This window comes from Lepidothrix coronata, unplaced genomic scaffold (genome assembly GCF_001604755.1).
Source record: "Lepidothrix coronata isolate B3197 unplaced genomic scaffold, Lepidothrix_coronata-1.0 Scaffold188, whole genome shotgun sequence".
NCBI classification, from domain to species: domain Eukaryota; kingdom Metazoa; phylum Chordata; class Aves; order Passeriformes; family Pipridae; genus Lepidothrix; species Lepidothrix coronata.
Genome location: NW_016690368.1, coordinates 109229 through 124264, shown reverse-complemented (window position 1 = coordinate 124264; position 15036 = coordinate 109229). Strand labels below are relative to the sequence as shown.

Sequence of the window (15036 nt, the reverse complement as noted above, 5' to 3'; positions counted from 1 at the left end):
CCCCCGGCACATCCCGGCGGCACCCGGGCACCGCAGCTGCAGCCCGGCTTCCAGCATCCCTCCGGGAAACCGGGAATGGAGCCGGGGGCTGTGCTCAGGGAAACCGCCGCCTCCCCGCCGCTTACGCGCTGTCCCGGGCCCGCGGGACCACCGGGAGGGGCACGCCCGGGGCCACCGACTTCTGCCTCGCCGCCCGTGGGCTCCTCGGGGGCTTCTCTACACTGAGACACTGCCCTGGCGCGGCTCCATCCCGGGCTGGCACCGTCCGCCTTCCACCGCCTGTGCCTCGCGAACTCCCGGCCCCTGCGCTGCTCCGGGGGCTCCTCGGGACCCGGGTTCGGCTGCACTTGCAGGTCAAACTCCGTTTTCTCCTCCATATTCGCTCTTTCCTTCTCTCCTCCTCCGCCTCCTCGGCTTCTTGGTGCTGTTCAATCTCGAATGACAATTTTAAAACCAACCCACAGAAGGAAACCGTGCGAAGGAGACATTTTCGAGAAATTATATTCATAAAGTAAAAAAAAAAAAAAAAGAATGTGCAGGTACCTTAAGCAAATGAAAGGAGGCACCGGGGGTAAAGTGTGGGGTTTATCTTTTCATCTGCTTAATTCTGTATTATTTTTTAGTACCAATATTTCAAGTGGCAACCAAGGGGTGGGGGTGAGGGGAAATAACAGCCCTGTGGGACCCAGGAGAACAAATGTACACAATGCACACACACAAATGCAATACAACAAATATAAGGTCATGTCATAAACGTGTGAGAAGGATGGGGGGGCTATTTTCGTCCTGATCTTTTCCTCCTTCTGCCCATTTCCATAGCCACCCCTGCAGCTAGGGAGGAAAAGACACAAATTTAAACTCGAGGAGTTGGATTGTTGCATGAAAAATGCCTTTTTTTTTTTTTTTTTGAGGAAGGAAACGAAAAGGTTTTTAATGGAATTTGCCCGATAACACACAGAACAGAATCATGTTGCCTCTCTGTATAACAGAACACATTTACAACTTTTTGGGATCCTTTCAGGTGAGATTTTTTTTCACATTTTCCCCACCTTTAAGGCTGGTGTTCCAGTGGGCTGCGTACGCCGAGAATTCCTTGGTGGTGTTTTCCTCTGGCCACACAGCTGTCATCTAATTTACTGGTAAAAAAGAACAGTTTTCTATGTCTTCAGCATACATCTGCAAAACCAGCAAGGAAATCCCCTTTGTTCAGTGTGTCTGTGTGTGTTACATGTGTAGAACACACGTGTGAGTGTGTGTGTCGGTGTGAGCACATCATGGCAACAACATGTGCTCTGAAGGGACAGACCCTGCCACAGACGTGACCATGAACACAAGTAAAAATACAATGACAATCCTAAAATACATGTGGAACTTCTCTCAGATAAATTAATTACATTTGATCTATACTGACCTTAATTATACCCCCACATTATGCAGAAGAAGGACATTCAGCCTTGGGTTTAGTTAGTTTTGTGTACAAATACATATTTAAACAAAATAGGCTGGTATATATATATATACACACATATATATGTGCACACCCACTCAAACAACTCACATTGCCAAAGGGAAGAGAGGGGATGAAATAATAATAATGATCGACAATATATTTAATTTCCTACAATTTCAGCAGAGTATCCCAAGCTCTTTACAGTGAATGACAGATTAAAATTGCTAAGACATAGATTAAGAAACAATTAAAATTGCTATTAAAACATCAAAACAAAACAAAATAAATAAGCTCCCCAAATCTTTCTCATCTAATCCTCTTGAAAATAATTAAAGCTTTCCTTTAGCTTTAGCTCCTGGCTTGGAACTGTCAAATAGTCTTAAAAAGATGGCCCATGATACTAAATGTTTCCTGAGCCTTTTTGTCACTGTGCTAAACTCCTGCCTCTCCCCAATCTCTGTGTCTGCAGGCACCAGCTTTTATGGAAATACCCTTCCTGTGAGCTGACCTTGAACGCTGGGCTCAGGCTGTCAAAAGCTGATGTTCTGCACCCACCTCTGGACAACTTTACAAGTAAATGTCATTTAAACATTATTATCCTTAGTTGTTACTATCACTTTATTAACAATTACTAATTTTTGAAGTATTTACCTCATTCAAGTAGTAAGCAAAGGTCACAGCTTTGAAGCATGTTTTACTATAATTGAAACCAGAAACCCAGATTTCAATATCTGTCAAGTATTTTTCTTCTGGAACATGTAGCAGGTTTTTCCCTGATCGCAGTCATCTGTACTTTGTAGCTGCTACCATAAAGTAATTTATTGGAGGGCACAATTTGATGGGATTGAGGAGAAACATGCTCAGTCATTTGGGCCAAATAACAAGTTTTCACAGTCATTTATTACCTCGGGATTTGGGGGCCGTATCAGAAGGACATTATTCCAATTTATTTTGCAGTGGCACTGCATTACCTGGTATTCTTAATAGATTATTTTCTAAATAGAACAGGTGGTTTTGCTGCCAGCAAAATAAAGATGTCATATTGTCACATATAATTTTGAGGCAAAAACTGTACCACAGGGCTAATTAGTTTCCCTCTCCCATGATTCCACCTAAGCAGCTCGTGAAAGACTGTTGTGGCAACATCACCAAATGTCTCCAGATATACAAATTACACACATATGCCTATTTTTATAAATGAGGTTTGGGAATATTAGCGGCAATCACACGGCAGGAATACTGAGCTCATTTCGGAGGTTGTGCTGTGCTTGCACTGTGGGAATGTCCCACAGCCCCAACACAAGTGTGTCTGTGTTTTATCAGCATCGGGAGAACCACAGTATTAATTCTCCTTTCACCTAAAGGAATCCAGTTTTTATCTGTCTCCAAACGTTCTGCAGAACATCCAGTTCCTCCCCCAGCCTGTATAATTTTATAATCGTGAAGCACAGTGCAGCCAGACACTCTGCCCTCCTTTTCTTTCCTTTGTGCAGCCAATTTGGGATGAAATCCCCACTAGCCAGGGCTAGTTCCAGCTCTGGGATGGTTGCCTTACCCCAGATGAGTTGATCTCAGGGGTGCACTCCCAGCTGGTGCCATCCCAGGCCACTCCTCCATGAGATGCTCTGAGAGCAAATGCCCCTCTCATTCCTTGTCCATCCATCTGTAGGGATGAGTCACTGGGAAGATGCTTATCAATGTTTGCCATTGTTTACAGCCCAACAAATCAGTGTTTGCCATTGTTTACAGTCCAACACTGATCCATAGGGGCAGGGAAGTTGGCTTATGTAATTGATAGGATCCACAGTGCCAAAATGCAGATTCCATTATTGGCATGTCTTCCTGCCTAAAAGCCAGAAAGCTCCATATATGAGCTGCTGTCACCTTGGAAACGTTCGGGAGAGAAATGCCAACTCTGTGGGAGCACAGTGTGCAGCCACCCAGCAAACTGCACTGCCCAGTCCTGCCCCCTTCCCAGTTCATCCTGAGGTGGCACCAAAGGAACTTCACACAAATGCCTCTAAATTTAACCTCACAGTAAGAAAACGGCAGGGTTTTAATTTATTCCTCCTCACTTTGTTACCCATTTTCTCCGAGATGGATCACTGGGGGTCAGAGCCTTAAAAACCTACAAGAGTTGCATCAACCAGAGCCTTTTTGCACATTTCCTGGAGCTTAAAGCTTTAGGTTCACTGGCTTGAATTGGATACACTTGGCTGGGGAGCCATAATTTCCTTCAGAGGAACTAAATATGTTCTCTCTTCTCCCATCTATATGGGAGATAAAAATCTATATTGCCCTTCCCTAGAGACAAGTTATTCAACTGACACAAAATCATGACCATTTTTTGTTGTTGTTATGAAAATTGTCCAAATAGTTGTGAACTGGGACTAAATAAATACCCTGCATAAAAATATGACAAGAAACCGATAATCAGTGATATTTCCAGGTGTTCTTCCGAGAGTTTTCTTGAGGGGAAAATCCATGCTTGGATCTTTTGCATCCCAGCTCTGGGAGTGTGGGAACTGGCAGGTTCAGAGTTAACACAGTTATATCTATTCCAGATCTGCAGAGAGAGCTATACAGTTAATCACTGCATATTTTTAGCCTACATCTTGTAGCTTTAATCCTGCAAATGTCTGTATGTAATTTGTTTTATGTAATGTGAATAGATGCCATAAAATCAAGATTCCACCATTTATAGAGCTAAGAATGTCCATATATTTCTCAAGAATGAGGACCTACAGCATAAGTGTGGGACAAAAAACTGGTCACTGTGAGTAATTTATACTCTATGCTGTGGGTGCCAGTGGAAATAAATGCTTAGATTAGCAGCATGTTCTTGTATGCATGGGATCAAAAACCAGACCTTACTCTCACAGCAACTCCAACAATGACAGAAATATTGCTTACAATTAAGGAACAGTTTCAACTAAATAAATCTGAGAATGCATCTGTCTCTATGTACAGATCAGGGTGTATTTTGGTGTGGATGATGTCCCAGCGTTTTCACAACTGAATCCCTGTGAATCTTTGAATAGCTGGATTTCTCCAGCATGTCATGGAGTGCCAAGAGTGAGGGAACAGGGATGTGCTCTGTGGATCCACTGAACTGGTCCTTGGCTTCATCAAGGTAGTACAAGGAATAGAACGGAAAGGAAACCCAGCAAATTAACTTGGAAACCTTCAGTACTCTAAAACGTGTGTGCTCCAGCCCCAAATCCACAGGACTTTGCATTGTAGAAAGTCAGCTGAATTCACAAGATTTCTTTTAATCATAATGCCACCAACTTGCTTAAAATTTATAAACGTGCGTAGGGGTGAAAGGTCAGTGGGGACGCCTCTGATTAACGCACACTGCTGAGAATCAACAAAAACAATCCATCCAGGAGGGAAAGGCTCAGCTGCCCCAAATCCCAGTGATTCCCGGGCCGGACCGACCCACGGACACGGACCCACGGCCAGCGGCGCGGGCCGTACCACCCCGCGGGCACGGGGGGGTGTCCCGGGAGCCGCTCGGGGCGCGGCCCCCCCCGCGCGCGGTGGTTGGCGCCGTTGCCGTGGCAGCGCCGGGGCTGTGGGGCCGGGCTGTGGGGCCGGGGCTGTGGGGCCGGGCTGTGGGGCCGGGGCTGTGGGGCCGGGGCTGTGGGGCCGGGGCTGTGGGGCCGGGCTGTGGGGCCGGGGCTGTGGGGCCGGGGCTGTGGGGCCGGGGCTGTGGGGCCGGGCTGTGGGGGGGTCTGGGCCCTTCCGCCCTACGGGGCATTTCGGCCCGGTTCTACCAAAACTTTGTTATCCTGGAGTTGGAGCTGCAGCCTCACAACGAGAGCGCCAGGGCCCCTGCTGCATTTTTATGTTTGTGCCACTTCTTGGTGCCACCAACGTCTTAAATCGGCCGTAACCCAGTCTGAGAGTCCTGCTTGGCTTCAAGGTAGTTCCTATAATTTAGTAAGTTTGCTCCTTTACTCCAGCGCGTGTTTTCTCTGCTCCTTAACTAGAGGAAATAGATAGTCTCCTATAGTTTATGTTTTTTGAGTTCTGCAGAAGGATTTACATAAATGCACTCAAAGCTGAGCCACCTTCGTTAAAATTAATCATATGTACGAGTCTCTGGGTGAGTAAGATGTGAAGTGCTCAGCCATGTGGTGATAACTCATTCTAGATGACATACAGAATTTACTTAATTCTAATAAATTGTATCAACATTTGGGAACAGTTTAGTTCACATGAGAGAACTGCATAAGACTCGAGAGCAAGTAGCGTTTGTTGGAGTCGTGCCCAGATCATCTGGGGTAAAGTGGCAGCCTAAGTGGATAAAATACATTCAGAAGGTTGTTTGTTTTATTACTGAGCTGATTGTTATATTAAAAAAAAAAAAGTGGCAGTGTCCTTTCTTTTCTCCAGGAGATTTATTAAAGTTGATACTCAGAGTGTGGCTGGCACGAAGGTGTGTGGTTGTATCCAGTTATTTCAGATGCATTAGGTATTTACTGAGAGCTGTGACTTCGCCTCTGGAGACAGTCACAGCTATTGCAGGTTGGTGGAGATTAGATGTATTAAACATATCCTTTTCTTTCTTAGCCTGGTTGTTTGGAAAGACCTGTCAGCATGGAAGATCATGAGCTCACTTACAGTGAGGGAGAGCAGCAAATATCTCCTCAACCATTTCTGGAAGAGGAAGAAAATGCAGCTGGTCAGTTCAGTGATGTGGAAGGACCCTGGGAAGGTGAAAATGATGACTTGTTTTGATAACTCAAAAAATCCTGACATTAACATAAAGTTCATGTAAGATAAACATTTAATGTTATAAAATGTCATCTCTGATTCTTCGTGGTGTGACTTGACAGTAAGTGTATAAAACTTTGCATTTTAGAGTCCAGTCTCTTTATTAAGCTGTTGTTTCAATATCTGTTAGAATATGAGCTGGAAGAAAAGCTGTTTGGTGGTGACGAGATGGGAACCAAGGACACTTCTGGAGATGTTGAAGACCAGTCTGATTCCAGCACGTAAATACCTTGTTCCAGTTCTAACAGGAATTTCCTTTGTCGTGTTGGCTGACCAGCTGTATAAAATAAGTTTTAAACTATTTTAGAATGTTCCCATTAAAGTTCTAAGCTATTGTTCAGGAACACTAGAATTGCAAACCCTAGCTGGAATCAAGAGGAGACACAGGCATTTCAACACAAAGACAGATAATTAATGTATTAAATGAGGGTGTAAATGTTCAGCATTAGATATCCAAGTCTAGAAATCCTGGTATAAGTGCATGCATGCAAACTTCTTGTGCAGATTGGGTTCATGTGTTTCGTTATTTATGCTGGTTGTATTTGTAACAGTTCTGCTAGAATAAAACAGAAAACAAGGATGGAACAAACCTCAGGTAAGTTTTCAGTTTTTCGTTATGTTTCGTTGTTAATTGTGTGTTTGAATTCCAAGGGAAAGCTTGGAGCACTCTCTGGGTGACATTAGCAACACTCGGGCTCTGCTGGCTGAGGAGAGAATTCACATAGCAGCCGTACAGAGGAACATAAAATTGCTTGATGACATGGTCAAGGAGAAGAAACTGGTGGTCCAAAAAACCGGGTTAGTGTTTAACTGAACATTATCCATCAGCATAAATCACGGACAAGTACTGGGATACTGTATCAGTAATAAGTGTTACAGTTTATAGAACTGTAAACCATATCCTGTGGGAATCCTAGCTGTGAATCTTGCCCTCAGGAGGAAGACTTTCATTGGAGAGAGTAAAGAACTTAGAAAATGTGAGTGCTGTGTTTGTTTCTTGCAGACAAAAGCTGTGTGCCTGTCAGCTGCGGATCAAGATGCTGGCAAAGCAGCTGGATCGTGTAGACATGGAAATAGAGAGAGAGAAGGAGGCTGGCAATGTGTAGGTAGAGAGTATTTCTGGAGACCAGGGATCACAGGCATCCACTGTGCTCATCTGTGTGCAGCTAATGAGACCAGTGCAGAAAGAGGTGCAAGCTTGGGAATGGGTAGGAAAGAGGCATATTTTAAAATATAACAACAGGTATTAAATCAGCCTAGCCCACTGCTGTCAGCTGTGTATGTCAGGGTCTCAATCTTCTATTCAGTCTGATGAATCAGGGTGCTGTGGCAGTTCTTTGGTCATGGCTTTTTCTCTTGTCATGGTGACAATTCAGTCAGGATTTAGAGATATATATATCTATATGTACGGACTTATATATATGCCATTTTTTTCCCATTGTGTTGTGGAAGGCAGGAATGCCTTTCAGGAGTAGCTCTGCATACAGGAGCTGCTCTGAAACACTTGTGCTGCTCCCTCAAGTGGGAGGCAATTTACTGTACTCTTCACATTTGGTTTAAATAGAAAGCAGTGGGTGGCTTGTGTACCAGGAACCAGAGTATTGTGACCAAACTTCGCAGCTGCATTTATAACCTGTGCTGATCTCCAGGTTAGTGCTTCCCTGAGGGAGAGAGAGAGAAAGGCAGGTGAACTGCCAAAATGGGAGAGCTGCTTAAGCAAAACTGAGGAGCTGAATGCAAATGAGCCTCCCAGGGTGGTGCAAGTGGGATCTCAGAGACAGGAACAAAACCCAGCAAAACCAGAAAAGCAATGTGGAGTGTTTATCCTTATGATGGGTCACATTGGGAGGCCTAGATAAAAAAAAGCAATTCTCTCAATCTCCTGCATTTAGCAAGTGACTAGTGGAGAAGGAAGACTGGATGGATTTCTGGCTTATGAAGCTCAGAGGCATCGTGTTTTAGCAATAATGGAAATCCTGTCTTCCATTAGCACTCCCAGTGCTGGAGTTAGAGGAGAATTGCAGGTAGAAGGTCCAATTTTCATTTAGAGGATGGAAGTTTGTGTTCAATATAGTCAGGTCACTGTGGATCCTGCAGCACAGTCTGTTGGTTTTCCTGGGTACAGAAGAAAAATAACTGTGTGGGAATGCTGCCATTGTAGACAATTACATGGAATATTGTGATGCCATTTTAAAAGCAAAATCAGTCTAGGTTCTCTGGATTCACCTGAGCTCATCTTCAGTAGTAATGCTACTTTTATCAGTGTGAGAAATTAATAGTTGCATTAAGCTAAGAAAAAATTCTCGTCTTTTCAACCAATGTGTGAGAGCATAAAGAAAGCTCTGCCTCTGGGTGAAGAATGGACACCTGAAAGGTTAAATAAGACACTGTATAAATTAGTGGCATTCTAATACATAAATCCTCAGCTTCCAAGCTATGCTTTTTTAACCTTTATTAGTTGAAATTTCTCTCTGATTGTTTCTTCTCCACGTTTCCAGCCCAGCCCTGTCCCGCCTGCAGGCCGTGAGCCGCCGGCTGCGCTCCGAGCTGGAGAGGGAGAAGGAGTCGGAGCTGATAATTGATTTGAAACTAGACCAAGACAAGTGAGTGAGGGAATGAGAAAGGGGTGTGAAGGGAGTCAATCTTTATTACCTTCTTCATGTGCTATTGAACGGATTCACAAGTGAATCAATACAGAAGTTGCTTGTAAAATACTGAGCTACGTCATTGGAGGTCATTGACTGCAAGGCAAAGCATCTGGAGAGCAACTTTGAGCCTGGAGGTTCATTCCGTAGGAAATTTCTTGCTGTGGCTCAGCCCTGAGTTAGTTTTGCACACATAAATGAAGTTCTGATTTTATTTGGAGTTGTGCATCAGTCGTGGACCTAAACAGGTCTCATTTTAAATGGAAAATAAGCTGGACTCACGTAAACCTGTCTGTGATACTGATCCCTGCATGAGCATAAAGACTTCTAATTTATGCCTTGTAGTGTTTTTATAGGGCATAAAGGACAGGACTGGAATTGAATGTGAGGAAGACATTGTAGCAGTGCTGTGTATTTTCATGCTGAGCTAATATTGCTGCTTGCAATTGATTGTTCACACATTATAAATTATTTACTTGTAGAAGACAGAGGGAAACTGCCCTTTGCAGAAGGCAACAGGTGAGTGTGTTTGTATTTTGGTACCAGAGGTGCCACTCCATCAAAGGAAGAACACAGGCACAAGCTTTTAGCTGGGATTAGCCAAGTGGTTCCAGGATACAGTGTGTTTGCTGCAGTGTTGTGTAATAGCTGTAAAATGCTTGCCTTGTTTATTGTGTGATTAGCAGTACATAGAACAGATTAATGTAGTCATCCCTGTCATATCTGAATTCCTTCAGCAGAGCATAGAAGGATAAAAGCTATGGCCTGTCTCTGAAGTTACTTACTGTTGAAGAAAAAGCTGGTTTTCTAATTTTTCTTGGGTTTAGTGTTTTCTTCTGGGTAAATGTGAGAAATAGAGCCTTGGGGTTTATTTTTTTACCTTTTTTCTTTTTGACCAGTAATTTTGATGTCTTTAAAATGGGATGTGCTATTAGATATGAGCCTTAGTCTGAAACAGCTTTTCAGTAACAGGCTTTGATTTACAATGCATTTAAAAAAGAAAATGAAACAAAACACAGCTAGATGTTCATTTTCACCACAGAGCCTTCCCTACTCAACACACCACCTTCAGCAAGTGAAAGAGTGCCAATATTTCAGTGCAAACACCTCACATTTTGTTTTAAAAGGATGGAGATGTGGCAGATAGAAATCGAGCAGGGAAAATACGAAGTGATCCGTGACAAACTTCAGCAAGAGGAGGAGCAGCTCCAGAAGCACTACCAGGAGCAGAGGGAAGGGCGGATTCGGAAGGAAAAAAGAACAGCCCTGCAAGCAGAAGGGAAGCGCCGCTCCCGGGAGCAGTAAGGGCCTCTCAGCCAGGCTGTGCTGCCTTCCTGGGCTGTTGTGAGCCGGGTCACACTGTGGGGGCTGACGGGGGCTAATTCAGACACGAGGATTTGTTGGGTTTCTTAGCTGGGTGTTGGTTCAGCAATGAGGAGTTGGAGTTAAAATAAGAACTGTCCGCGGCCTTGCAGTCCTGCAGGTAAAGATTTCTGATCTCTGGGAATAAACTTGTTGACAAGAGCTGTGAGTGCCTTGTGTGGAAGGAAATGAAGTTTATTAGGTCAGACTAAGTGCATGTGTCTGCAGTGCTGTTGGCCCCCAGGACCTTCTGAACTTATGGTCAAGCCCTTTGAGATTTCCTGGAGAGAAAGCAGACACCTGTGTCAGCCTGTCTGTAGCTTTTGTGAAGTTTATCAATTTGTCTGTAATTTGGGGGGTGCAGACTAATGTCCTCATTTCCTTAAACTGCCCAGCCCCTCCCTTAAGTGTCATTGTGTTGGAGTCAAGGTTTAGTCCTGCTGCAACTCTTGCCTGTGTTTTGCAGAAAAGAGGAGAAAGCCCAGAAAGAACATGAAGAAAGAAAGAAAAAAATACTTGAGGATGCCAAAAGGAACCACAAGAAAGCAGCCTGCTTCCTAAAGCAAAGCACAGCAAGGTTGGGCTTCTGTCCTTTCTCTGTTCTACAGTACTTCAGGTGTTGAAAAATCAGGGGTTTTCTGCAAAGGTGTATTTTGTGTTACACCCAGAAATCTTGTGCCACGGTACAGTGTGGGGAAACATTCACATCTCACATGGCACAAAAGGACATGCAAAGCAGAAAACCCACTCACTGTCCCAGTATGGCCTTCAGATTCCCTGGAGGGAAGGGACTGTCTTGTTGATGAGAGGCAGAGGGCTCTGACCACTTGTAGGCGTTAATAATCATTTGGAGCACTTTTTTATATGTGTGTGTGTGTGTGTGTGTGTCATTAGCTGAAGTAGTTTGAAGCAGTATAACTAGAATCCAGGTTTGAAACTTGCCCTCTGCTGTTCCATATCCCCTCAGAAATGTGGTGAAAAAGCATCTTGCTCTCAGGTAAATGGATTGACTTTGGATTCCTGCTCTGGTTGATGGTGAATTAAATGTTCTCTTAATAGGTTTGTGTTTATGTAATTACTGAGGCGTTGAATTCTTTTGCTACTAAAGAAACATTTGTTACTTATTTTTACTTATATACAAATAAATCCTAATATACAAATATTAGGACTTAATTACAAAATCATGGAAACAATTATACTGTTTCTGTGTTGGTTTGTTTTTCATTAGATGACATGTGCAAATTGATCATAATTAAGAAGAACAAACAAAAAGGTTTCTTTTCCTGACAAATGTATCAAATATATCAATCTTACTAATTTTTTCTAGTTTACCATTATATTAACTGCAGTACTCCCAGGTTTGATTCATGCCCACATGTTTCTAACTTTTAATGTGTCTAGGTTGGGTACATGTGCTGGGCTTGCATAAAGTTCACTACATAATTGTTGAGATATTGGTTATGTGAACACCTAAATTCCTACTTTATTTTAGCAACTAGTGAATGTCATAACATGGAACATTGAAATTGAAATTTAAAAAAAAATAAATAAAGCTGTTGAGCAAACTATTTGAAAGCCTGTTGGCACTTGGTGCTCTGTTGGGAGTCTCTGGCTGTCCCCCTGCACCCACAGCCACTGTCCCAGCAAACAGAAAAATGGCAGGTGACTCTGGCAATTTCTGCTTGTCAGCTTAAACATTCTAATGCCAGAAGCTTTCCAGGATGTCAGCCTGAAAGATCTTACTTTGCTTACAGAATTCATGACAAAATTGCAAAGGAAGAAGAGAAAACTCAGGAGCATATGGAGAGAAGGATACAAGCTGTGCTTTCCCTGAAAACCAGCATCACTTCCAACAGGGTACTGCTGCTGGGCTGGGATGGCAGTGAAGTCACTGCCTTGTGACACTGCTGGGGGTTAGTGCAAGGAACTGCAGTTCTCCTGGCAGAGCTGGGGGGTGGTTTTTGACCAGATCACTGACCAAACCTCGTGAGACTGGGGCCAGTTAAACTATTGGAGAGGGAGATCTGTACGGGCAGGTTTTGGCAGTTCTGCTGATGGAGCTTATTCTGTCAACAGTCTAGTTGTTCTGGGAAGGGAACTCTCTGGAAAATAATGCATACTACAAATAAGTCCTCTGCAAATTCAGCCAGAAGGATTTCCAGTTATTTGGATCCCAGTGCAGAAATACCCCACATGGAGAAAACATATGGAAGAAAAACAGTTATTTTAGAATTTCAATAATGTAAATTAGGAATTTCTGAGCTATGCTGCTTTGCTCTTCTATTTATGTTCTAGAGAATCTGAGGGAATGATCTTAATTTAATCCTGATTTGTTTAGAATTGTATCTTTTCACATTCCTTCATTGAGCAGCATTCCAAGGGCAGGCTGGAAGGGTAGAGAAGGAACCTGGTCCTAGGCAGAGCTTTCTGCACCTCAGCAGCCCTACAGACTACAGAGAATATAAAAAACAATTGGCTTCTGCTTCAGAGACACCCACCACTAATTTATACCTGGATAAGGGGACCAACAGTAGATTCTCTGTTTTATATTCTTTATGATGTGAATCAAATATGTGACTGGTTTGTATGACTTAACAGGAAAAGCTCCAAACTCTCCAGGTTTTGAACAAAGCAAAGGCCTTGGAGGCAGAGAAGGAGAAGATGAAAATGAGGGAAGCCATCCTAGCAGAAGGAGGCAATGTTGTCCAGGAAATTTTCCTCCATAAACGACAGCTAAAGCACGAAAAAGAGGAACAGTAAGTGGCATATCCATATCCAACTGTCAGCTGCTTCCTGGGGCTCATCAGGAGTGTGGTGGAGCTCAGTCAGATCCTGAAAACAGACCACCTCTGAGTGAACTCCCTCTCCCTCTGTGTGTGGGACAGTTGGACAGTCTGTCCTGCAGGACCTGAGCGCTGGCTTAGGGCTGTTGTTCAGAGCCCCAAAGTTGGGTGAGTGTTGTGTGAGCAGTGCAGAGATCAGCTGCTCCAGGAGGGAAACTCAGTGACCCTCCATGGATACCTGGAGTAATTGTCCTCCTGCCTTTCCTGAACACTCTGAAAGTCTATATTAGCCTTCTAAAACACTGCAGTTGAGGATGTTTAGTGTGCAAAAATGTATAAATAACTTCTGAATCACCTGATGTCTTGACACAAATGACCACTGCACCCAACGTGGATATTTAGCTCAAAGGCTCAAAAGTAACTGGGCTGTAGATAATATTATTAGTAAACAACCATGGTTGGGTTAATATTTCTTACAATATTGGATTACAGAGCTTTCAGAGAACTGCAGAAATCAAGAAAAATTGAGATTGTATCTCGAATTCTGAAAGAAGAAGCTTCTTTTCACAAGCAGAAAGAAAGTCAGTCCCGTATTAGGGCAACTAAGGCTCGGGGTAAAGTTGAGGACCCTTCAGTGCAGAGAAAGGAAGCCTGGCCCTGCAGGGAGGAGACCTGCACACGTGCAGGTGGAGCCACAGCACAGGTAAGCAAAGGGCTAAGAATCAACTGCCTTCAGATTTTTAGATCTTTGGCCTCTGAGCTTTGTAGGTCCGTCATTTTTGTATTAAAAGATCTCAGAAACTGGTAACTGTTGGAGTAACTGTTCTCTGGTAATTTTTAACTGTATCCTCCAAACTTCTTTCACAGGAGTCCTGGCTCTCTCCATCACCTCCTTCCTTGGCTGGTGAGGGAACTGCTCCCGAGGGAGGGAGTCCTGAGGACACAGCCCAGGATGTGCTCTGGGAAAGTGGGGATGATGAGAAAGAGAAGGAAAAGACCCTCTTAGAACCAGAGTTCCCGGGACTTTGGGGGCAGGAATATGACTTGCACAAGGTAAATGTTGTGATATCTCTTGTTACAAATAGAAAAGAACCTTGTTTAGAGACACTGATTATCTATTTTGCAGTTCAAATGCAGCCTTTACATTATTACATAGGTGCAGAGATTCAGATGTGAGAATATCAGTCATTACTGTTTGACAATATTCTGGAGGAGTTTGTTGTCTAAAAGGGAAAACAATACTTAGTTCAGAGATCTGTGAAGACACACATCACATGATGTTTAATTGTTTGAGTTTAAAACAACTTCAAAATCAGTCAGAAAAAAAATCATGTCAGTATATATTCCTATCCTTGCCTGGAGAAGCCCTGGACCAGAACTGCAACATTCCAGAGAAGTCAGCTGGTTTTTTTTCTGAGTATTTGTTTAAGAAGTTGAGGGGAAACAAACTCTTAAGGTGCAGAAAAGCTGATACTGCCATGTCATAGTGTTGGGTGATGAGAAGCTACAGCACAGAATAAAGAATAAATTAAGTTATTCCTGGAGGAGCTGGGAGACTGAGTTTGACCTGGAGAGAGCCTGGCAAAGGCTGGCCAGGTACTGAAAGCTTCCTTCTGCAGACTTTTCTGCTTTGAGCTGTGATCACACACAGCCCTGCTGGTTCTTCTGCTTGTTCCCTCTCAGATACCCAAGGAAGAGGTGGATCCAACACAGCTGGCTATCAGGGCACTGAAAAAAGAGGTGTCTGAGAACAAAATGGAGGAATTCCAAACTGGAAGTTTGGCCAAGCAAACAGTGCCTGGTCGTGAACACAAGGGCTGTGCTTTCCACAGCAAGCCCAGCTGCATTCATTTCAAGGTCAGTGCCCATTCCCTGGGGGATTATAAACATGGAGCTGCTGTAGGTATATCCCAGCGTCTTGATCAAAATTCTGTTGCAGCCTTTAATATGTCTTTATGTGAAATTTGGAACAGCACCTGCCTTTTTCACTAACAATCTCATAGTAGAGTTATAG

The 15036-nt window shown here is 43.6% G+C and overlaps 1 protein-coding gene across 5 annotated transcripts in view; it reads left to right on the top strand.

The window, feature by feature from the left end:
* Positions 1–15036, top strand: part of CFAP74 (cilia and flagella associated protein 74) — a 61628-nt gene that overhangs the window by 21712 nt on the left and 24880 nt on the right. The window contains exons 4-17 of one of the 5 annotated variants that reach the window (XM_017831235.1): positions 1057–1139; positions 1920–2023; positions 6029–6173; positions 6363–6453; positions 6884–7030; positions 7236–7334; positions 8731–8835; positions 10005–10178; positions 10706–10816; positions 11994–12096; positions 12838–12995; positions 13515–13725; positions 13890–14075; positions 14706–14879. In XM_017831235.1, coding sequence (XP_017686724.1) covers positions 1991–2023; positions 6029–6173; positions 6363–6453; positions 6884–7030; positions 7236–7334; positions 8731–8835; positions 10005–10178; positions 10706–10816; positions 11994–12096; positions 12838–12995; positions 13515–13725; positions 13890–14075; positions 14706–14879 — 1737 coding nt within the window. In that variant the 5' untranslated portion in view covers positions 1057–1139; positions 1920–1990. Of the gene's footprint in view, positions 1–911; positions 1022–1056; positions 1140–1919; positions 2024–5151; positions 5396–6028; positions 6174–6362; positions 6454–6883; positions 7031–7235; positions 7335–8730; positions 8836–10004; positions 10179–10705; positions 10817–11993; positions 12097–12837; positions 12996–13514; positions 13726–13889; positions 14076–14705; positions 14880–15036 lie in introns of those variants that run through there. The other 4 variants (XM_017831234.1, XM_017831236.1, XM_017831237.1 and 1 more) reach the window with 4 other exon arrangements.